Source organism: Rhagoletis pomonella, unplaced genomic scaffold (genome assembly GCF_013731165.1).
Source record: "Rhagoletis pomonella isolate Grant_MI unplaced genomic scaffold, Rhpom_1.0 Rhpom_scaffold_00004, whole genome shotgun sequence".
NCBI classification, from domain to species: domain Eukaryota; kingdom Metazoa; phylum Arthropoda; class Insecta; order Diptera; family Tephritidae; genus Rhagoletis; species Rhagoletis pomonella.
This window is the reverse complement of record NW_023458558.1, coordinates 58612701-58637659: the sequence shown is the minus strand read 5'-3', so window position 1 is coordinate 58637659 and position 24959 is coordinate 58612701. Positions and strand designations below refer to the sequence as shown.

At 35.1% G+C, this 24959-nt stretch overlaps 1 protein-coding gene across 3 annotated transcripts in view; it reads left to right on the top strand.

Moving 5' to 3' along the window:
* The window catches only part of LOC118737880 (retinol dehydrogenase 13), a 60957-nt gene extending 41408 nt beyond the window's left edge, over positions 1-19549 (top strand). For 2 of the 3 annotated variants that reach the window (XM_036468684.1, XM_036468685.1), the window contains exons 4-5: positions 17275-17421; positions 19256-19548. In XM_036468684.1, the coding sequence (XP_036324577.1) occupies positions 17275-17421; positions 19256-19502 (394 nt within the window). In that variant the 3' untranslated portion in view covers positions 19503-19548. Of the gene's footprint in view, positions 1-17274; positions 17422-19255 lie in introns of all 3 variants that reach the window. The other variant, XM_036468683.1, reaches the window with a different exon arrangement.
* Positions 19550-24959: the final 5410 nt, after the last annotated feature.

Sequence of the window (24959 nt, the reverse complement as noted above, 5' to 3'; positions counted from 1 at the left end):
AAGAAAAAAATTTCGTGATAATCTTGTTGTGTTAAAAAAATTCTTAGCTTACTTCGAATGCAAATTTAATGTTCTACAAAAAAGTTTACGATACCAAATTAAGTAGGACTAATACTTTCAGAGATAATTCTAATTTTAGTAAAGAAATTGTCAATTAATTTTCTAGTTTTTAGTTTTCTTTAATTTTTTTAATGTTCCTTTATTTTTTTATTACATAGCCGATGTACTTACCTGCATACCCAAAATTTTTATAAAAATTCAGATGGTAAAGTTCAAATTTTATATACAAATTTGTTCAATTTTTCTAAGTTCTGTAAAAAAATTTAAAATTTGACTTATGTGGGTTTGTTTTAAGAAAAAACTATTTCTTTCATTAAAAAAAAAATTAATAAAAAAATTTAACTTGAAGAACAAAGCAAATGTTTAACAAAAAATACCTTGCACTCACTTTTAATCGCCAGTGTATGCGTTCCTCAACCTGGTTTTTAAATACAATTTAAAAAATGAATGATAGTAAGAGACAAACGCTCGTAGCTTAAAGAAAAAAGATGGCCCTATTCAAATGAAGCGAAGCGTGGGTTTAGAAGAAGTTTATTAGAATTAAGCACATAATTCACGTCCACAGATTGCCTTGTCATATGAAAATGGCAGAGCATCACGTGTTTTCGGGCTGAGCATAAGCCTGGACGGACGATCCCACCTAATCCAGTCGCTAACAGACCCCGCTGTCCCATCACTGTGTACCATAACATATTTGCCCTGGTGTACGAACTCATTTTTCGTTTTTCGAAGGATATGTACGAAACTAACCAAAATAAACTGGTTATCAACAAAAAATATTAAGTCAAAGGTAATCGGTAAAATCATTGCCAGGGTAAAGCGTATGACGACACCCTGTCCTCAAAAGCAATATAATGATATCTTCCGTGACGAGCATAGGCAAATCGCGCATCCCGTCTGCAGCCTCAGCGAGTGTTGAAATTGGTGTGCGCTCCCACGTGGTCCATATTTTCATAACACAATAATTAACCGTTACATACAAAAATACACAGTTTAATCTTTTTACGCATGTAGCTATGCATGTCAATCGACGCACATAAATATTTTTCGGAAACTTCTTTCGTAAAAGATAAGATTAAGTGCTGCTCAAAATTTGCAAGCCATGCGTGTCGCTTCTCACAAGGAGCAATTTATCATGTTGTGAGGAAAAAATACGCAAAGTGTTAACATGCGTCACTACAATTTGCAACAACTGGCAAGCAAAAAAAATCCAACACGCACTCACACACTTAAATGTAAAATTTGGAGGCCGTACTTGCTTCCGCTCGAGCTGAGCACCTGAAACAGGGATGTAAATATGCGCCTATAGCAATGAATATTAAAATGCGCATACAAAATATACAAACAGTAGTGGACAGATAAAAGTTATTAGAGTCCACCTCTATTACAATTATTTTTTAAAGGACATGGGAGCGAATTTTATTATAGTATGTATGTAATTAAATGTCTCTTGATTTCTAATGTATGTACAGTTAAAACTAAAAAATGCTTAGTATGCGTTTCTTCATTCATCTGAACAGTACTGTATGTTATTTTCCAACGTTTGTGTTACCCTACTTTCACCCAGTACAGCTACGAATATACCACGAATTAATCATTCCCGCATACATCGTTACTGTGCAAACTGGCATGAAAAAAAGTGTACACACTCGCACATATGTACTTGCAGACGTATAAACATTTTTAAAAGTAAAACAGACTGAATCGTTTATGTTTTAGAGATGTTTGATGACAAACGATAATCACCCATTTTGAACTTGCCACCTACACTATATTATACAATACAGATTCACCGAATTGGATCATTGTTGCCGACAGCGAATGAAGAGAAAAAAATTCTAAAAATTTATTTCGTTGGCAACTCTGATATCGTAATTGATCAGTGGTGTGCGATTAATTGTGAAACAGCAGATAATAGGAAAATCTCAAGAAGATCGTCTGGGTTCGGTTATTTAAGACAGAAAAGGTAGCTATGCCCTCTGAAGACCATAAAACCACTGGATGTCGTGTACGTGAACCTGCAGGTAAAAGTGTTGCAGCAAAATATTTCAATAAGAAAATATATAATTTTAGGCTTGTTGAAGTTCAGCGGTTCCGCTAGTATCATTCGAATAAGTATGTTTCGTTTTCCAGACTTAAAGAACTCGTCCATAACTGGACGTAGCTTTTCCTTTAATTACTCCAAAGTTGTGAAATCGTTCGAATACCTGCCTAAAAAATACAAAAACGTTAAATTTCAGGATCTTGGTGGCTAAAGTACATCATTGGATCATGAAAAATACGATTTCTAGGGATTTAAAGGGCCTTAAACTTCCGCAGAAGCTTTCTTTCAAAAACCTAAAAATTCGTCTCATCAGATGTTTCTATTGTCCACGTATCGGTGCCATACAGCAGCAGGCGTATTCCAACTTTCGCTATCACTATAAGTGCTTAGCCTAAATTTTATTACTTTATCAGGCCGCAAGTGGCACTGTACAGCAACTGTCAAAGTTTTTTGTTATTTCAATGATGAGAAATAATGGTCCATGAGTTGTAAGTGGGGATCCATAAAAATGTATCTGGTTACGATAGTAAAGAACCAAAATGGTTGCTTGATATCCTCTTTATTTAACTTAAATTTTTTTACTGGTGTATAGCGGTCTTGACGCACTGCTGCACATACCGTAATTAGTGTTTTCATACGTGGGAAAGCCTTAAAGGCCACCTGCAGACTAAAAAGAACCGGATGCTGGTATAACACTGAGTGGGGCGCGGTGGAAATTGCTAGCCCTTGTGTATTTTCAATGCTACAGGATAGTACGCCACCATTACCTTTGTGGAAGAGATTCTATAATGTCTCAGGGAAGAGACTGAATGCTGGTTTAATTCCATCACTGAGACCGGACTCACAGATTGTCGAATCTTCACTGATCGCTCCAAAACTGACTCTGCGTCATGATGTGGGGTCTTTTTCGAAGTTAATGGGGATCAGCTTCACTTTTCTGTTGGAGAATATGCTTCGCTCTTCCAGGCTGAGGTAATTGCAATCCTCAAAGCCATGGACTAGTGGTGGGACATAGGTGGAAGGAGGGGAAGGAGTTTGCGTGTTTGCAGTGACGACCAAGCTGCACTTAGGCATTGGCCAGCCCTCTAACTACTTCCAAACTAGTTCGGCAATGCAAGTCTCGACTAAATTATGGTTGTAAACATAACGAGCTTGATTTACTCTGGGTGGCAGGTCTCTCAGGAGTACCTTGCTATGAGACATCTGACCATTCCACGGTCCGCACCCAGATTTAGCACACCCACTGTCGGCCATCGGAGCAACCATCAGAAACTGGGTGAATACTTCGCTCAGCAATAACTAGGAGGCATCGAGGGGATGCAGGTGGGCATAACTCAAGTTGCCTACAATCCCGGAAGGTCTATCTAGTTTTTTTCTCTCACTGAGCACACGACACTGCAGACAACTTATTTGACTGCTAACTGGTCACTTCACGTGGCACAAACACCTGACTGTGATCGGCGTATGTAAATGACAAGTCCACTTGCCCATCCTGCCTTGAAGACAAAAAGATGTTGGAACACTTTTTGTGCTCCTTGCTTGCTTAGTTATTTGCCATCGAATTTTCTAGACTCCTTCTTTTCTCTATTATCTATTGTCTCTATTTTGTGTTTTAAAAATGTGAGTCATAGATATTTATCGCCTCATTTTAAGACTCGAAGCGATAAAAATAAAAATGATGCCATGAACATAAATAAACTATTTTACAAATAGTCCACGTACAAAGTCATGAGTGAGCCGAACAATTGATGAGTTTATGGGGAAGATAATGCAAATAAGGGGCTCGGAGTGCTCTTAATATAACTCCTCAGAGCGAGAGAGTATTTCGATGGATTTATGAGATATATTTTTTAAAATAGAATAAATAGAAATAAAAGATAATAGATAATAGAAGGTATCTACGAAAAAAAAGTTTGGGAATCTCTGATCTAACAGGTTGTAGCTGTATAGATTCTTCTGATTTCGGCGAAATGTTTTATAAAGACAGTATGATAGGCATATCTTCCAGACAACATGTAGTATATATTTTTTTATATAATTAAACGATTTAAGTAACATCTAAATTTTTGTTTTTTCAATTAAGCTCAAAATATTGTACAAGCATAAATCTTTGTTCTTTGCTTTTGTGTTAAAAATTGCTAAAATTCATTTAGCATTTTTTGGCGATGGAGTTTTAGCGATAGCGGAAGCTGGAATCCGGTTGCAGCGCGGGCATAATGACTGTCTTACAGGGTGTCGGTAACCCACCCTTGTCGGTACGACAAGGAAGGACTTTACCTTTCAATTGCCTATTCAGTCCATAGTAGCAGTTGTTGGCAAGAGTGATTTTACGTTGGATTTCAAGTATGGGTTTTGCTCAGTGCTTACACTGCGAAAATGTGTCTCAGCACTCAAGTTCTTCTTTGAAGGAACCATTGATTCGTTGTATGAGCCTAATCGCATTAGCTCCCCTTTTCACACTTACACTTTCCTAAGATCAACGAGGAGAGGGGCCGTTCATTAGTGTTCCATTGCAAGGTGTTCTTTGTGCATTTAAAAACTTTCATGTTGTCCTTCCGAATTTGACTAAAGTGTTATTTCATCTTTATGATTTTATATCTGTCCTGTGTTTATGTACCGATTTGCACACGAATAAGTTTCGAGAACTCTATTAACGCATTTTACTTAATTACTGATCCTCTTAACCCAGATCTAATTTTCTTGCCCGATTCTATTCCGGAATGTATGTGGGCTCCCTAAATTTAATGGAAAAACTATTTTGTTTACTTCCGAACGGCCATGATTTTCAATATTTTAGCAACTCATTTTCGCTTAAGCATTTTCTTTGACATTTGCATTCCCTCCATTATTCGTAACGAATTCATTGATATCCGGTGTGTACCAAGAAATTTTACTCAGTTACTTTTCAAGTAACAAAATAAAGCTGCAAAGCAGCCCCAAAAGATGCCGGCACGTGACTTTGTTTAAGGTGAGTTCATTGTGTGGAAACCATTCGGTGTATCAGCTTTACGTCCAAACGTGCATAAAAGGTAAAGTGATTTCATTTAAGGCATTGAAATGTTACTTTGTTTCGATTTTTGTGCGCATTGATGTGACGAAGTAAACTTCCTAGTTGCTTTCGCTTTAACAGACACTCAAACATTTCATTTCTTTTCGTTTATTTTACATCAGCAGTTATATGCACAATTGCTCTGGGGCTGGTAAATGTCGTTTATTTCATTTATTTTTCCTCTTTTTATTGACCTTTCCGAAATTATCAGCCCCAAGTCATATCACAGAAGAACAAATTTTATTTTCAGTAAGGGTGTAAGCCTAAAAAGACCTCAAAAAGACCATTGTAATTTATGAAAAGAACAATAAAACTAAAGGGGTATTAAGAAAGGCACCTTCGGTCACAGATCGTTGCCTGTATTAATGGTCGAAATGCCAGGAAATTATCGATTTAATGTCAATTAGAAGGCAGACTGCTTAGCAAAAGAACGCTGGAGAAAATAAACAACTTTTTGGAAACAAACAATTTTTTTTTTTAAGTTTTTGCCAAAGCGATCCACTTTCGCATCTCTTATTATCGTTCCAGCAACAGATCAAGGAAGTCGCACGATAAAAATTGATGTCGAACGGTTCATAGAGGTCATTCCCGATTCTGACGCAGCTGGTTGCATTACTCAACGTCATTTTACACAAAGGCTTTAAAGTCGACAGAGAGATGATGAGTGCCGATCGCCTTTTCGCGGGTATTTTCCAAGATTTGGTGGTAAGAGGTGGGTAGTCTTCAGTCTTTCACACAATAGACTCGATAAGTCCTTATACGCGACGTTTGAAATGTTGATTCGCCGTTTTTGTGAAAAAATTTGATATTCTGGGCGCACGGGGTTGTGCGCATCTTGGCTGCAACCAGATAATGTTCCGAGTCGATTTTTGGTGCCTTTGCTCTCATCGTTGGTTTACGATCTTTCGATCTGAAGACAGCCGTGTATCTTGGCAAATCTTTTTTCCTGAAACCAACTACTGCATATTCCGGTCCTCGGCAAAGTCGACCCTGGCATCGAAATTACCTAGCACTATTTTTATTACGCGCACTTTCCTGTTTGTTTCCACAATTTTTTCTCACATTTCCTCGATAATTTCCACTTTCCATATTTTCGTACCAAATACAAGTGCATTCTCGCGGTTAAGTGAAACAGCGGCACGGAAAGAGCTTGACATTCCAGTCAAGATCTACTTGTCCCTAGAATACTACATGTTTCCTTTACTTTGCTTACCCAATAAATGTACATACATATGTAAGTGATTTCCTGTAGATGCTTTCACAAACTTGTTGACTTAGTTTTTCATTGAAATAATGTTTTAACCTTTATTGCTTTTCCACATACTTATTTAAACACATACATGCATTCTTCGTTTTTACATATACTTTCTGTCGTTTTTTGAAAATGTCCTTTATTAGCGAGAAAAATGCATACACAATGAGCGACAACAGCTGACACCCAGCTTGAGTTGCATGAACTTTACTTAGCCTCGGCACCCCTATAAAAACAAACAACAAAACAAAAAGGCAACAGCTGCGACTGTCATGTAATGAATAGGCGAGGAGGAATGCTAACTAATAAAGTGTAGGTGGGCGAGCAAACGGAAAGTGGCAACAGTTGTAAAGCTTTAACGCTCTTTATGGCAATTATTATTACGGGAGAAATAAAAATAAAAACTAAGGGCAGTTTTAACAAACAGAAAGTGTCTCGAAAAGGAACGGAAGCGGAAATACCTATACTTGGTTATTTGAATGGCTTTAAATACTTCACAAATTATGTGCAATGTCCATCAGGGTGGTCCAAAAAAGTAAAGCCGGAATTTTTATTTTTTTTATTTTAAAATCCAAATTATTTAGAAGTTGGTAAAAGCGCTCAAAGTTTTCCACGTATTTTATTTGGGGAAAAACTGTTTTACGTAGAAATTATATAGAATTTTCGAAAATCAATATTTTTCTATCGGAAAACTCAGTTTCTTTTTATGAGAGAAATGGAGTTTAAGATCGAAAATTACTGTTAAAATTTCCACGAAAAATCCTTTTGTCCCACATAAAATACTTGGAAAACTTTAAACGCTTTGAACGACATGTAAATATTTTATGATTTCCAAGTAAAAAAACAAGGGTATATTCAGCCCTATAATAGTTATCGATGTCGACGTCGATATAATTTTTTCATCAAAAAATAGCCCGCGTACGTTTAACTCCAGTTATATATTTTTGCAAGAAACATCTTTGCTCTAAAATACTGTGGTCAGCGTAGCTGAAGTTGGGCTTACGAGGGCTATTTTATGATGAAAAAACTACATCGACGTCGACAACCATAATAGGGCCGATTATGTTCGTTATAGAAAAATCCTAGGGGGGCATTACAATTCCGACTTTACTTCTTTTTTTTATCAACCTAATGTACATAAATACATATGTAGATAAAGCTATTGACGCCACAAACGTGCGAGTACATGCGGTTAACTGAATGTCACGGAAAAACGAAAAAGAATGTATGAGTTAAATGAGAGATAAGTATGTACATAAATAAGTACGTACATATAAGGGCGGGTCAATTTCTATGTGAATATTAAAAAAAAAAAAATCTATTTTGTGAGTGAGTGTAATTAATTTCCTAAAAATTTGAACTAATATGGAAATGCACACACGATGTCATTTCTTATACATTTGTACATGCGTAGATATGTATCTGCCGATGCATGTATTTGTATTAGGGCTGTGCGATTAATTGATTACTCAAAATTTTAATTAATCATAAAGTAAATAACTCAATTATTCGATTAATTGGAAATTATGATTACTCAAAAGTTCAGTTACTCGAGTAATAAAGATTTTCGATTCACCAAAAAAAAAAAATATTTGAGTAATTTGCTTTATGATTAATCAACATTTCGAATAAAATGAATAATCAACATTTCAACTCTTTTCATTTGTATAAAGTAGTTAAAGTTCCTTGATACTTTGAAAACAACGTTTCTGTTTTCAAAAATTAAAACGAAAAATTTATTTCATATACAGAATGTAAAAAAGAAAAAAAGCATTTTCCAAACCAAACTCTTTTAACGAGCAAAATTATTTTTTTTGAGTAATCATATTTCAAGTAACTCGATTAATCATCGTTTTGAGTAATCAAAATCTTGATTACTCGAGTAATTGATTAACCGAATAATTGATTAACCAACTTGCTCGAGTAATCGAATAATCGCACAGCCCTAATTTGTATTGAATTCTACTTGTATGAAAAACAATTTTCAAGGAAAAGAAAAGTACATAGTTTTTTTTTTATTTTTACACGTAAGAAAATGTGAAATTTTTCACTGTTGCGCCCTCTGTCGGAAGTTTTGAGAAAAAGATAAGTCCACAAATGGATCCCTTATTCCAAAAAAATAGTATAAGCATGTTTTTACAAAATGCAAGGACTTCTTTACAGCAAAATGCTAAAGAAAATAAGCTTATTTTCTCCTTTTGGCAAAGGTCAAATTGATTTTCGACCCATGGTTTCTTCAGCAAGTTTGCCTACCAAAAAACTTCGCCAATTGCATCTCTCTTTAGCGAGATTGCGCCAGTTATACATCCTGAGTGCAGGCAGGTCCTTCTGCTCTTGGTACTTACATTGCGGTGCAAGGGTACCAAGTTGTAGAATTTTTTCACCGAATCCTAGTTTTTCATACGCACAAGATGCCCAAGCTATCGAATGGTTGTATTTTTATGCGCTTCACTATTTATGTATGTACATATCGTTAAAAAGCTTACACAACTTGTCATATCATCTTCAGTACTCATCGCCCACGCGAACAGAGCCGCAGATCTCACTTAAAATCTTTGTTCGACATCTACCACGCTTCTACGCCATATAAAAGGACGGAAAGGAGTTTTGTTCGTCAAGAAACAACATCGAGGCCAAAAGATATAGTACCTGTTGGCAAGAGTTACTTTTGGTTTGATCTCCAGGCTGACATTGCTGGTGGTGTTTATGCCGGATCCTAGGTAGGTAGACAAAGCCTTTCACTATTTCAACATTACAATTGCCAATAGTGAGCAGTTCCCCAAACGCAAAGACGCAGCTTATGTGTAGCCAGGAGATACTTTGTCTTGTTCTCGTTCACCGGTAGGCAACCTCTTTCGCTTCTTTTACTAAACTATGTACAGTAGCGGTTAAATAAATAGGGATGCTAGATTTTAACAAGTTTTGGCTATTTTTCTTTTGTTTATTTAATGTGTATTAATTTTTTATGAACGTATAGCTCACTATCCAACAAATACCATGTAAGTTTGAATTTAAAACTTTGTACAAAATATAGAGAAATTCCACAAAACTTTATCAAATTTGAGTGTACTATATTGTAGTCCATTAAGTTTTAAGAGAATAAAGTGCAAATTTGAAATAGCTGGGACTTTCCCTTTTCTTAGCATTTTCTTGCTGCGGGTGTAACGCAAAAGGAAAATGTGTAGCCCGGTCAGCAAAAAAAGGGAAATAGCCAAAACTTATCAAAATATCACGTCGATCCTTATTTGCCCGCCACCATGTATTCAATATCAAGCCACCGCATGATTCACACTCAGCTGGAAATTAAAATAGATTTAGAGCAGCCATACTCAACGCTGGCGGAACTCCATAAGCAAGTGCAAAACTTTTGCCTGGTTTAGAGGAAATGAAGAGCTCAGCCGCCTTTTATATGTTTTCGTGTGTTATTACAACGCTTTTATCAACTTGCAATGTTGTGTTCCAGAAACTTTCAATGTTGTGTGTCCGACACCATAAAGCAAAGCTTTGAAAAGCTCCTATAAAAAAGCATAGTGAATAGCGCGAGGTAGATGACATCTAGATGTCGCCCTATGTACTACGTTTGCTACACCGGAAATAGACGTCACGCCATTTCTTTAAATAAAACTAATTGGTGCTCGTTTGTATGTACATACATATGTAAATGCATGTGTGTGCACCTTTCTATTAATATCGTTGAATTATTTTAATATCTATTGCAAACTTTTATTCAGACAGGACTAAAAAGTAGAAAATAAATAATATAAAAAAAAACTTTTTAATATACAACGCTTTTATAAATGGACTAAAAAGTAGAAAATAATACTTCTCAGTCCCATAGAATATGTTTTGATAACTTTTGATTTTGAAATTTTAGCAAAAGTCATTATAAACAATCTATGAAATTGAAAATGAAAAGCGTGGGGCGCATGTAATACACTTGAATTGATATGAAAAGTAATATATGTATGTATGTATGTGGGTATATGAATAACGACCGCTTAAAATCGATTTCAAAGTTCTACTTTCGCTGTAGAAATTTTAGGTCTACGTTATGTAGTTTGACTATTGTCAATTAAATCGAATGCTTTGTATTGCATGCGCTCCACGTTTTTCATTTTCAATTTCATAGATTGTTTATAATGACTTTTGCTAAAATTTCAAAATCAAAAGTTATCAAAACAAATTCTATGGGACTGAGAAATATTATTTTCTACTTTTTAGTCCATTTATAAAAGCGTTGTATATTAAAAAGTTTTTTTATATTATTTATTTTAGAAATGCTCTTGTGTTACTAGCAGCACGTAAAATGCAATAGTAAGAGTATTGGCAACATCAACTGTTGCAAATAATAATGTCGTTATGCATTGTGCAAGGCGTGCGCTATGTGGTAAGTTATACATAACATTCAACCGCATTACACATCTGCGGCATTATATGGATAGAAAAGGCTAACGCAAAATCGTTTTTTGACTTCAGAATCGACTTTCTGGTTTTCGATTTTTAAAAAAGTCGACTTTATTGCTTAAATTGACTTTATTACGAAAATTTCAAAAAAAAAAACAGTATCTACCTATCTATATTAAGTAATGAACTCAAAATTAGTTTTAATAATTCAAAAAATTGTATCCTATCAATTAATTGCACGCGATTTGGCATGCCGGCCGCTGTGGTGTATTGGTAAGCAGTGCACGCTTTCACTTCCCAGGGCCCGGGTTCAAGCTCTGGTCAAAGCAACATCTCAAACAAATTTAGAAAAAAGTATTTTTCTTAACAGCGTTGGCCCCTCGGCAACTCTGCCTCTGTAATGAAAAATTGCAGGCACAAAAAAATTAAAACAGAGTACATTTAAGCACTTAAGCCAAAATTGCTTTCGCTATAACTTTATAGCGGTACTTCGTAGGACTTTGACAGCTGGTGCGTATGGTGGTAAGTATTCGATTTCTGTCAAAAACCGAAAATTGAACATTTTGTCGCTTATGCCCTTTTAGCGGTTAGAGCTATTTTATTTATTTATTTATTTATTATTACATATACGTATATGTAAAAACATGTTTGTATGCAGGGAACAATTATTACCGGTATTGTCTGCACAGAGAGCGCATTTGCCGATCTGCCTTATGTAGAAAATATCATCGTTGCCCACACTAAAAGGTTTATGGTAAGGGAAATTTTAATATTTCCAAATACCATTTAAACATACACCCAATTTACTTAGTGTTTTTTCTGTATTGATGCAAAACTCGTTCACCTATTCTAAAGATTACATTTGTTCTCCAACACCTATTTTGTCTCAATTGTTAGGTTTTTTCCAAGTATATGCTGTTCAGTTTCCCAGCTCACTATAGTCGGTTTGCCCCATGGTGTGCCCCATTAATCAAAACACTTCATAGCTATTTGTCTTAACATTTTTAAAGAACTTATAAACAAAAAATCAAGACAGAAAAATAACTTAACATTGCAACATGCATAGTATCTGCCAACTTTTTGCTAGAAGCTAACAAAAAACTACAGTCTAACTAAATCTCGTTGAATATCCAAGTTTTGGTAGTGAATGCGTGCATAGACACCAAACTAAGGAAAAAAGAAGGTAGGAAAGGGATATAATGCAAAGTTGTTGCGCAAAGGCTATGAATAAGTTAAATTGTGAAATGGTGCGGTGGAGGCTGAAGTGTTACACGAGCAATCAGAGTAGGCATGGGGAATAGGAGAGTAAAGAAACAAACAACGACACAAGCTTCGCCAGTAAGGGATAAGCAGGGAAAGTGGAGAAAGTAGAAGAACAAAATTGGAGAAAAGAATGGATAACATGCTGCAGTGAATGATAATTAAATTGTAAAATGCGTCAACGTGCGACCTTTTGTTTTCCATGTGTAAGTAGTACTTAAATAGTAAGGTTGTATCTACTCACGTATTTAGTAAGGAAACACAATCTGTTACCGCAATAAGTATATACTATGATTGTTAATTTCTTAGAAAATGGTGTAATTATATACACTATTTTCTGGAAGAAAGTTACTATCGCTTTAAAAATGATTTTTTTGAGGTGAATGAAAAGATAAATATCGTAAATATTATACTTGGTACGTGGCAACCCTGATCGAAAATATCTTCGGGCCAAAGTTCTCAACAATAGCTTTCATTTGATATCCATACTGCGATGGTTTAGATAAATTGTGTAGAATTAAAAATAAGTGGCAACCTTACACTATAATCCTAAGGAATAACATTTTGTATATAGGGAAAGCATTGTTTAAAAACCTTCTTGTGGTAGCCATGAATATTAATATTTTAATTTTTTTTTTCTAAACAAAAAATTAAATAAATATGCGATTCAAAAAACGTGGCAACCCTATTAAAAATATTTTTTAAATAGGGATCTTTAAAATACCTTCCATTTGATATCCATACTATGCTGTTTTAATTAACTAATAACTAATTTCGAATAGGTGGCAACCTTATACGAGTCTTCTCGGAGATAAAGCCTGTGTACAAAATATCATCCATATCATTAGAGTCGTTTCCGAGAAGTCTATGGATATATATATATATGTATATATACGAGAATTGCTCGTTTAATGCAATAATAAACATTTTAGCAACTTTCTTTCCGTGTACTTTTTTGCTCCCGGGAGCATCAATCCATCCATAGCAAGGTACAATGATTGGCGTTTGTGTCCCTGAGTTAAGCGAACGTTCCAAAAAATGGTTTTTAATTGCTTCGTTTTTTGAAAAAAAAACTTCCACATGAATACGAGCCCTAACCGCCAAAATAACGTAAGCGACAGTTTTTTTCAAAATGTTCTTGTTGATGCAGAAATATTCCCTGATGATTTCTGCATCAAAAAAAAAATTTTTTAAAAGTTGCTTACGTCGAGCACCCCCTTTCCCTACCTGGCTACGCCCATGAGTATGAGTAAGATGTAAATATCAAGCCACATTGGACAGGTAGTATCAGTAGAGCAGCTGATTTGATTTTTTTTCAAATTATTTGGTCTCGAAAATGTTAAATATTTTAAATTTCTTCTCACAAAAATTCTAAATTGTTAAAATCTATTTGCATGTCAAACCTTTTTGGAACGTTCTCCCAACCCAGCAGCACAACCGCTGATTACTGGGTCTTGCAGAGGATGGATCAATGCTTAGAGAGGCAAACAAATTTACTAAGAAAGAAAGTTGCAACAATTTATATTTTTTCCAATTTAAACTTTTTATTTTTTATTTTTATTTTTTTTGTATTTCACATAGCACGCTTTTATTTAGAAGAAACAACTCCGAAAAAAGCAGCAGATAATGCTGTTTGATATACTTTGGTAAAAAAAATTAAAAAAAAATTAAGTCAAATTTTGTCAAGAATCTATTGACATTGTTATTACTTAACATATAAGCTACACACACACACACACACAATTAAAGCCAACTTTTGCCAACTTTTTTTAATATTTGAATTTTTGAGGAACATAATTTAATTAACGTTAACGGACCTCGGATTCGAGTTCAGCGAGTCTAAAACCCCAAATACATCGAGTGCGCTATGTATGTACACTGAGAAAAGAGTTTAGTTACGTCAACTAAATATGTTTTTCTCACCACATGATTTGGTTATAGTTACATTATTTGTTTATAGTTACCAAATCATGTGTTGAGAGGAATATATTTGCCTGACTTTTTTCTGAGTGTATAAAAACAGTCATAAATAAATATTTGAAAAAAATATGTGTTGAGTGAAATCGGGTTTTTAATGGGGTTCTTGTTTAGATATAAACAAGGTAACAGATAAGTATATGCATACATATAAATATTTAAAGAATTTTCCTTCTTATGTTGTCTAGATATATTCGCAATATTAGCTAAAGTATTCATATTTCTGATTAATTTTTGATATTGTATGTAACTACATTATATTCAAATACAATTTATTAACATCAAACTATGAGTGGTTGCCATTCAAGACAAGAATGCTTTAACAAAATAGCAAGCGCCTTGAACATTCTACCACGAATTTCAAATCCTGTCAAAAACTTTCATTAATTACATTGAAATGCCTGTGGCGAACTTTTCCGGATACGAGAATAGGTTCATTTAATATTAGAATTGGCGTTATGTGCTCAAGGCGAAATTTCATTTTTGACACCATTGAGTTGTAAGGCTGCATATTTTACATACTTACTTACAAACATATTTTCATATGGATGGGCGGATAACCAAGTATTTGTGGGCACGTGATTTTTCAAGACCAATGCCGAACAATGCCAGATCAAAGCACTTAAGTGATTAACTCGTTTTAATTACTTGCCGAAACTGAAATTTAATTAGGCAAACTTCAGATTTGAAGTGGCTACATGGAGAGCGAATGACTTTGGTCACAACCGCAAGCCAGCAGACACTGGTGCACAGAGCTGCCCACTTTCCTTAACTATGAAATTGCAAATTGGGGATTAATGAAGAGCCAAATCGAAAGTGGACCGATAGTGCTAAGAAAAGGTGGAGTTCATTTGATTCAGTGGTTCTTAAACTATATATTAGTGATGGCGGACCATTTGACAAAATTTCGCTCTTTCCAGGGACCACCAATTGTTTCTTGTAAATAAATGAAGGTGCCGCCTACAGGTCCACGCTCCGATCAGGCACAACGCGGGCCATGTAGGACGGTTATAGGGAACTGAAAAAGTAAGCGAAGCGTATTTGACGCTATAAGAAAAGAGAGGCTAAAATATGTGAGTGCGAAGAGCTCAAATCTCCTAGAGCTGACAGCCTCCCAGCTGAGCGGCGGCGAGGAGCTGATAAGGTGTATTCATCAGCTCTTAGGCAGAATACGGTCAGATGAACGCATGCTCGACGACTGAAATTTAAGTGTGCTCTGTCCAATTCACAAGAAAGGCTACACCGACATACGCGCCAACTACCGCGGGATCAGTCTTCTAAGCATAGGTTACAAGGTCCTATCGAGTGTATTGTATGAATAGTTGCTGAACTGAACCGCTCAGGAACAATTTACTAGAAGAGCTTGCAATTTGCCGGCATAAGGCGATGAACTCGATATCATCGGTAAGAAATACCGCGAAGTCTACTCTACCATTTCCATGTTGGATGAAGAAGTAAAACGAGGCCAAGACGAATTTCTCCTGTCATCAAACAAACAGATAGCGCATTCGCGCCTTGGCACCCACGTCACTGTTGACATTTATAATTTCGAGAAAGAAGATAATTTCGTTTACTTCGGAACCAGCATTAACACCAATAATAATGTCGGCATCGAAATCCAAAGCAGAATTTTTCTTGGCAACAAGTACTACTTTGGACTGAGTAGGCAATTCAGAAGTAAAATCCTCTCTCGACGTACGAAAACCACACCCTATAAGTAACTCACCAGGCCCTGTTTGTATAAGGCGCAGAAGCACAGAAGAAGAAGATTTAAGACCGACGACGACGGCGAATACCGCAGACGATGGAACTATGAGCTGTATGAGTTTTGAAGCGCCATGTACATAGTGTAGCAAATTAAAATACAGCGGTTCCGCTGGTTGGCTTCGAGGACCACTTCAGGTGTCTCCAGGGTCCACTAGTGGTCCGTGGACCACCGATTAAGAACCAATGATTTAATCAAATTGAGATCAATTATTTCTTTTCAATTTATTATTTGCCCATTTTTGCTTCAGAAAATCAAAATCCACGTTTCCAAGACAAAAATTCGGCAACAAAATAAAAAAAAACATTCGTTTCATCTGGCAAAGTTGAAAAATTTCGGTTTTCAAAATGTTTAAGTCTAAGATGCATTCGAATATATTTATGTAAATATTTTTAAAATGCGTGAAATATGTGCAACTTGTACGAAAATCCGATAATCAACTGTTATCTCAACACCATTATGGCCGAAAGTGGCAAGATGGCAAGCCGGCTACTGGCGCACATATGTATGCATGCACACCTAAGTATTTATGAGCATATCGCTTCAAAATATATGCGGAGAAAACTTGAAAAGAGCTTTGGTAGCGGCATTGTCATTTTTAAGTAGCTGTAAATTTCACACGTGCATAATACACTGCTGTAAATTAGTTATGCTCAGATACATATAGTAGGTATATTTGCAAACATACAGTGGTCGAAACAATTATAGCCGCATCACATTTTCACATGTTTTAACATATTATTATTTTGTTATTTAATTTTTTTTTATGAAACATCGTTCTTTAACAAAAACCCATGTAAATCCAAGTTTCAAACTTTGTGCAATATTAAAAAACAAAACTCAACAAGCCTTCGTAAAAATTTCGAGCTTTTTTGATTTGATATCCTATGAAGATTCTGAGTGTACTGTTTTGCAGCCCATTGAATTCTAGTAGAAGACGGTACTAGTTTCATATCGTTAAAAATTACTGCTTATTGTTTAGAATTATATTTTGTCGAATATTTGTGTTTTTTATTCTATATAAAAATAAATTGTGTTTATTAGTTTTATTGAATCAGTTGGGACTATAAAAATTCTAACAGAAATTTTTCGCCATTTGACAAGTGTACTTTATTCTACTAGAATTCAATGGGCTGCAAAACTGCATACTCAGAATCTTTCTAAACTCAGAATCTAGGAAATCTAATTAAGAAAGCTCGAAATTTTTACGAAAGTTTGTCCAATTTTTTTTAAATATTGCACAAAGTTTGCAACTTGGATTTAAATAATGAACTTTATTTTTATAAGAAAAAAATAACCAGAATTAAAAAAAAAAATAATATTTATGTTAAAACTTGTGAAAATGTGATGCGGCTGTAATTTGTTCGACCACTGTACGTTGGGGTGTATGTTAGCCATTTTCATTTATTTGAACCTAAGCACGTTCATTTTATTTCATTTCGTTTCGTTTCATTTCGTTGCAGTTCGCCGCTAATGTCCGCCATTAGTGTAAAATTGATGACCTACCCATGGATGTGGCTGTTCATGAAGAATCCATTTGAAGGAGCACAATGCGCCATACGTCTAGCCAGCGATCCAAAGCTTAAGAACGTGAGCGGCGAATATTTCAAGTGAGTATAAGTCACACACATGATTTTAGAAGGTGTGGGTTTGTGTGTGGTAGAAAGCCTTGGAAGTATTTTATAGTTTAGAACTCAACTACTATGTAGTCTGGTATTGACTAAATGAAAAATGAAGCAAAATCTAATTGCTTATTTAAGAATTTTTCAATGAGGAGAAAATCTTATAAAATTGCATTAAAATGTTTAATGCGGAATCTGATAAGATCCCTGTAGGGAAACGAACTAGTACGGAACTGGTTCGGTTCTAGTGCGTTCGGAACCATGACTAGTACGCGTTAATTCACCTTTGCATGCTAGCGACTCGCGAATTTAACATTGCGATGTTCTAGGAAGTGGCAATTGTCCCCCGTTGCATCCCTTTGGATCTAGGTCCTAACCAGTTCCAAATTCGACAGATGTGATCTAGTTCGTTCTGCATCCCTTTTTCTATAGTTCTGAACTGGACTGGTGAGGGTTCCTTTTTTGAATCGCGGCTAACCCGATAAATTACTCAAAAATTTAAGCCTCCAGAGGGTGAGGTTTTAAGATTAAGTTGTGGGCAGCCCGCCACCCCCATTACCCTTCTTTATTTTCAAAGCGTGGTTCTCTATTGAAAAATTTACGGGTGGTGAACCTCAGAGATTTTTGGGTTAAGTAGTCTAGAAAAAGTACTGCCGGTTTTCATTTTGGAAAGCATAACGACGCTGGCGAAATTTATAATGAAAATTCTACAATATTGTTAATGGTTATTTTTATTCTTTGCGAATGGAAGGGTTCGAAATAAAGATAGTAAAATTCAAAATATATAATTTGAGAAATTAGAATTTTAGAATTTTTAAACAAGGACGGAAAATAATCATAATTTTTTTTGTATTTTAACTAAAAGAATGAACAAGTTGTAATCGTCGTAAACAATTTTAACTATACTCACGTATTTCTGTTGATACGTCCGACTTTAATTAACAATAATTTTTATTTTACCAGTTTAACCAATATAGATTAAAAATAATAATTAATATTTGAGTTTTATTTTTTAGGGAATAAGTCCCAAACTTTTCACGTCTGTATGGCCCTTTCAATTTTATAAATTATCATTATTTTTAAGTGGAAAAATAAAACTCAAAAACAATAATTATCTCTGAGCGAAAAAAATTAAAAGCATAAAATAATCATTATTTGTAATCGAAAAAATAAATATTAGATAATAATTATTTCCGTTGAGCGAAAAAAAAAACTCAATAATAATAATTATTTTTGAGCGAGTAAATAAAAATCAAAAATTAATGATTCAATGCTGATTAAAATTAATTTAATCGTAATGATTACCGTCCCTGCTTTTAAAATTTAAAATAATATTGTTTTGTGAAAGTACCACATTTCCTGCTTTTGGACTGGCGGGGAACTAGTTACTATCGGACTGATTCGTTTTTGTCGAAAAATAACTAGTACTGAACTAGAAATTTGGTTCACTAGTTCGTGTTTTCCCTACAGGGACACTGCAAGCATTGCACTTATTATTTTTTTTTTACCAGTAAAAATTTTTATCTTTTCTCAAAAAATTCATAAAACTGGTTACGGTACAAGGTAACCAATGCTGGCAGAAGAAGTGACTAAATTTCTACGTCATTGTCTCCTACCGCTTATATACATATGTGTATGTATGTACACAAGCTTGCATGTACATATATGTTACTTACTGCAGTTCTATTGCATAATTCAGTAATCCAAGTTGCTGCAAAATATCCTTTTTTTGAATTTATTACAAACTTACAGCAAGTAGTAGTGGCTCATTCTAATGCTCATAAATTATTTGTTTCTTTTTCTTACACTTTTGCTGTTTTAGTGATTGCGAAGTAACACAATCGTCCTTGCAGGGCCGTGATATAGCTTTGGCGAAAAAATTATATATGCAGACAATCAAAGAACTGGAGAAAGTTACCAAATTAAGTATTGAAAAGGATGTTGGAGATGGAACTTTAGCTTTGGAAATGGATCAGACGCAAACAGCGGATTGTAGTCAGCAAGGAAATCATGACAAGCAGCATAAACAAGAAAAGCAGAAAAAGAAACAGTTGCAACAAAGAAAATAGCGAAACAACAACAGCAAAATTTGCAACATTCGGCGCAAAAAAAAACCTTTTAAATAAGAGCTGCAATACATTAGTTAAGAATTTTTAATAAAATTTGTTCAAAAATATATCTATTTATATATATACTTTTATATAAAATTGCTAATATGGGGGCTGTACGGCAAGGGTTGCAGCAAAAACTACTAAACCCATTTGACTGGTAAGCTTTTTAAAACTTTGTATCGTTACCTTAATTCATCACAAGGGCCATAACCAACAAACTTTCTATTTTACAGCAGAAGTAAAAATTATTATAAAACAAGTAAAGAAGTATAAGTTCGAGCGAAACCGAATTTTATATACCCGGCGCAGTTATCAAATATCAACTTTCTCTCAACTACCTTTACATGATAAGCAGGGGTGTTTTTCCCCGATTTCAAACGTTTTCTTAATATACGGACCTAATGAAATCATTGAATAAATTTTGGTAGAAATCGATAAAGCGGTTACCGTGATCGACCTTTGTAGTCATAAAGTGGGCGCCCAATTCCTAAAAGTCTATAATAGTCTTGTTTATTGTTAAGATACTGTTGTAAGTATTAACGTGAAGTAAATAAGCGCACTCTGTTTTTCAAATAACGGAGTTTTCGTATTTTTGAAATTTACCGTTATACGTAATTTACGTCCGATTTGAATAATTTTTAACAAACTGCTTTTCCGTTCCAAGATTATAAGGTGCACCAATTTTAGTTGAATTTGATGAATCGGTTACCGAGATACATATTTGTGGTCATAAGTGGGCGGAGCCACGCCCAAAATCCAAAAATTTATAATAATCTAATTTTCCGCTAAGTGATTATTGCAACCGCCGATTTTGAGTGAATTCGTGTTTCTGTAAATGACCGTTATATGGGAGGTGGGCGTGGTTATTGCCCGATTTCAAAGATTTTCAACAGATTTCTTAGCTGGACCCTAACCACGGCTCGCACCGAAGCAGCTACAGAGATACATCATTTCATTATAAGTGGGCGGGGTCGCGCCCAGTTTCCAAAAAATTTTATAATAATATTTGCTTTTACCATAATTCCACTTCACATACCAATTTCTATTGAATATTGACTGAAATATCGTAGTTTTTGCATATCTCGAAAATACCGTTATATGCGAAGTGGGCGTGGTTACAGTCCGATTTCGCCCATTCAATACCAACCTGCCTGGGAAATCTACATACCAGAATTTCGTTGAAATATCTCAATTTTTGCTTGAGTTATCTTGTACACGGACGGACAGACAGACATGGCTTAATCGACTTCTCTTTTCATTCTGATCATTTATGTATATGTACATTTGTCTATATCTATCTCGGTTCATACTGGCTATCACAAATAACCGTTATGTGAACAAAATTGTAATACCCTTGTGCAGAAGTGCGCTCGGGTATAAATAGAATCAAAAACAGATCGATGGCTGAGTGGAAGATCGCCCTATCTTGGCAGCCTGTTCGAAACGCCCTATCTCAGAAAACTTTTCCAGAACTCCCTACATCAGAATTTGATTACAAACGTCCTATTTCAGGATATTATTGAAAAACACCCTATCTCAGAATTCGGTTCAAAAACGCCCTATCTCAAACGAAAATACATTGACAGCCGTATTCTAACAAAGTCACAAACTTTAGCTCATCACTGCTGTGATTTCTACCGCGCCTCAAAGCTTGCCGCTCAAAAAATATGCCGCTTCAATTCAATTTTTCTAATTTTTGTGTATTTTTCTAGCACTCAAAATCGAATTTTTTGTGACACATTTCTCGGCGCACTTGAAATCACAACAGTGATGAGCTAAGCTTTGTGCCTCTGTTAGAATAGAGCGGTGAAAATAAGCTGGGATAGGGAGTTTTTGAATCGGCATCTAAGATAGGGCGTTCTTCAACCAAATACTGAGCTACTTCCGAAATAAACAGGCAGGCTCTGCAATTCATTATGTAAGTAAAGACGCCTAAACGTATACCACAAATCTGTTTCTTTTCGTGTTGTATCTTTCAAGCATTTGTGCAAAGAAGTAATGTCGCAAAACTGATAAACTTCAATGGACAATATCTCAGGTTTAAAACAAGATATCTCGTTGAGTTAAACAGCATTATCAAGGGGAAATATTTTTCTTTTAAATGATTTATTCAATTTTGTAAAAAACAAACTATTCTTTATGAAAATACATGAAGAATATAGCAAAAAATCGGATTTTTTCGTATGTTTAGGCACAAATATCCTAAAGCCAATAAACCTAAGCCAATAGAGCAAAACAGATTTTGAATTGAGATTAAGCGCAACGAAAACCTTTACAAAAGTATAAGCTAGTGCCAGGGCCTGAACTACAAAATTTAAAGGCCTGTGTTATTAAATAATTTGAATTTTATTGTTCAACAGCTGGCAACTCTTTTCGAAAGAATAAAACCAGTTTGCACATCTACAGGTCCTTTAATTTGACATCCCTTTTTTTTAAATCGAGCCTACGTTGCAGTTTTTTTATCCTGGACAAAAAATGCCTTCGCGTATTATATATGTATATAGATTTGGCGTCCTTAAAATAAACCCAAGGGTAATATCCAGCAAATCCGATTTTTTATCCTTCAGCAATTTAAGTGCATTATGCTGCTCATAATTTCAGATCAGGAAAATTTAAAATTCAGCCATAAATATACATATATTCATACATTTATGTATTTAGAATGTAGAGATTAACAAATAAAGCCATAAGCAAATTTTTAGCATGAATTGTACATATTGCGTTTTTTTTAGAAGTAAAATTTTCCCCTGATTGATGGTATTAAAATCGAGTGCCCATTAAAAAAAATTAGTACTAACTCACACTCTCACAATTATTTGAATTTCCACCAATTATTTTCAAATTGAATTAACATTTTAGGCCACCCCATTTTGGACAAACCTCGGCATGAAAGGAGCTCATTTTCTTTTGTTAATTCGCTTTTGTTAATTCCTACAATTCCCTGTTTTACTTTGCTTTCATTAACCACATTCAAGTATTCGCCCAATTATAACTTGTCCATTAATTCGAATTTTGTAGGTCGAAGTGGCAATGAAAACAGCAAACTGTTGCTGCTTTTGGCACTTAATAGCTTCTTCTAAAATTAAGTAGATAAGTAAGTAGTTAATGCTGAAAACGGTTTAGAAGCAAGAGCGAACTAAAAGCGCAATACACGAACACTTGTACATGGCATTAAAGTAAGTAAAATATTTATGTGAACCTTTGGTTTTTTCTCTATGTACAGTACTTATATGCCCTTTAAGTTTTATAATTTAGCATTTTTCCGTATTATAGTTGCTCCTACTTTTACTGCTTTTACAATTAGGTATGTATAGAAAATATCACTCCTACGTTGCATATTTACTAGGGTGATTGACACCGTTTTCGCGAAACCGGTTTCCATCACTTTTATCTTGGGTAATATGCTCCGGTCTTCTAGGCTGAGGCATTTGCAATCCTCAAGGTCATGTGCTACGTGTTGGAAAATAGTTGGAGGGAAGTAGTTTACGTGCAGTGTCAGCCACGCTGCACTTAAGGCATTGTTCAGCCCCCTTGCTACTTCCAACCTTGTTCGGCAATGCAAGTCTCAAAAAAAATGTGTTGGTAAACATAACAGGCTTGCTTTACTTTGGATGCCAAATCACTCGGGAGAACCTGGCAATGATATATGCGACCATGTGGCCAGAGTTGGCTCACACCAGGCATTCCTCGGTCCGCAAACAGTTATAGCAGCTAACCATTAGGTATGAGGAATTTGGAAAATATATTAAATTCCCCACTGACTTATAGACAATTTTGAACAATTTGTGAAAAATTTCATGAAAATGCGGAACTTTAGGCCCCTCAAGGCACATCTTTTCGTTGTCCGATTTTAAAATTTTGTTGCAGGGCACGTTTTTATGACCAAATGAACATTTCTACGGGGAGTCTTGCTTTGTAGCTTACCAAAAATTGTCTCTTAACATGTTAGGCGCAGGCTAATGTGCAGGCATGGGCAAAGAACGAGCACACAATGGGCTAACTTTGATGTTGACTCAGTATTAAAAGAATTTTTATCTATACCTCGGTGAATTGCATGTGCCTTTTCTTTGAGTTTTTATAAATTATATCCACAATTAAATACAATATGCTGAATAAAATATCTGGTTAAAAATAATTTTTCTGTAGTGTATTTTATTGTTATACACCAACAAAATACACTATAGAAAATTTATTTTTAACCCGATAACCAGTTAACCTTGCAAGCGTGAACAACCACACTGATATTTTTAGTTGTTACGAATACTTTACATTAAAAGCTTATCACGGCACTCCATTACCAGTTTATATGTTACCTGATCAGATCTGAGGGCCTTGATAACAGCTTGGCTGCCGGGCAAGATCGCGATCTTCTGATTCCGGTAGTATCGCTTGATGTTAAAGTCCGCGTGCCTTTCTATGGCGAATGTTTCGACATATGTGGACATTTGTTTTCTTATGTCTCATCAGTGTACCAGGCTATAGGGTTTTGGTTTATCCGATCTGCCTGCTGAAGTCTTCTTATTACTTAAATCAGATGTAAAACTTAACTATTGTATCCCTTGGCATTGCTATTTATTCGAACTTCGTAGTAAAGCTCTTTTCGACTGTGTCTGAATGTGGATATGAAGACGGGTAATACATTCTGGAGTTTATCCTGACAAAGGACCGGTGAAGCGCATTAAGTGTGAATTTCTCACTCATTATTTTCTATTTTATATGTAATCCGAAATACTTTGAATACATTTTGCTTTATTTATATCTAAATTAAATCCTTACCAATTTTTAGCAGTCGTTTTGTAATTGCGGTCATTATTTCTTACTAACAGTAAATGTTCCTGTAGAGAGGATATGTAAAAGAAGCCCGATTTGTCCGGTTTTTTTCTTAATTTGAAAATGGACAAGTTTTCTTTCAAATTGCCATTTTCAAATAACTTGAAAACCGGGTTTCGAACACCCTAATATATGTTTATATATACGTAGTACATATATGTGTTTTACTTTACGAATTTTGGCTAGCTGCCAAGTGAGGCACAGCCATTGCCCTAATTTTTTTTCATATTACAAAATTATGTCGTGCTCCCTTTAAGAGTTTGCCTGCCTTCAATGAATGGGCATCGACCATTTCCCTTTTTTGGTCAAGCAATGAGAAAAAGGGTATAATCAAGTCACTGCCCGGCTGACTACGCCAACTAACAAGCATGCGGAAATGCATGGATAAAGAAAAGCTGCATAAATAAGTTAAAGCAAATTCTAAAAAGCTTTTTTCAACAACTGCAGTGTTGCCTAGTGTTGAGGTCAGCACAGCGAAAATGCTATACGTTATATTTTTACTCATACATATCTGTATTCGTATGGAATAGTAGCTTATCGTCGAGAAGCTGGCTATATCCTTTAAACGACAAGAATAAGATAAGA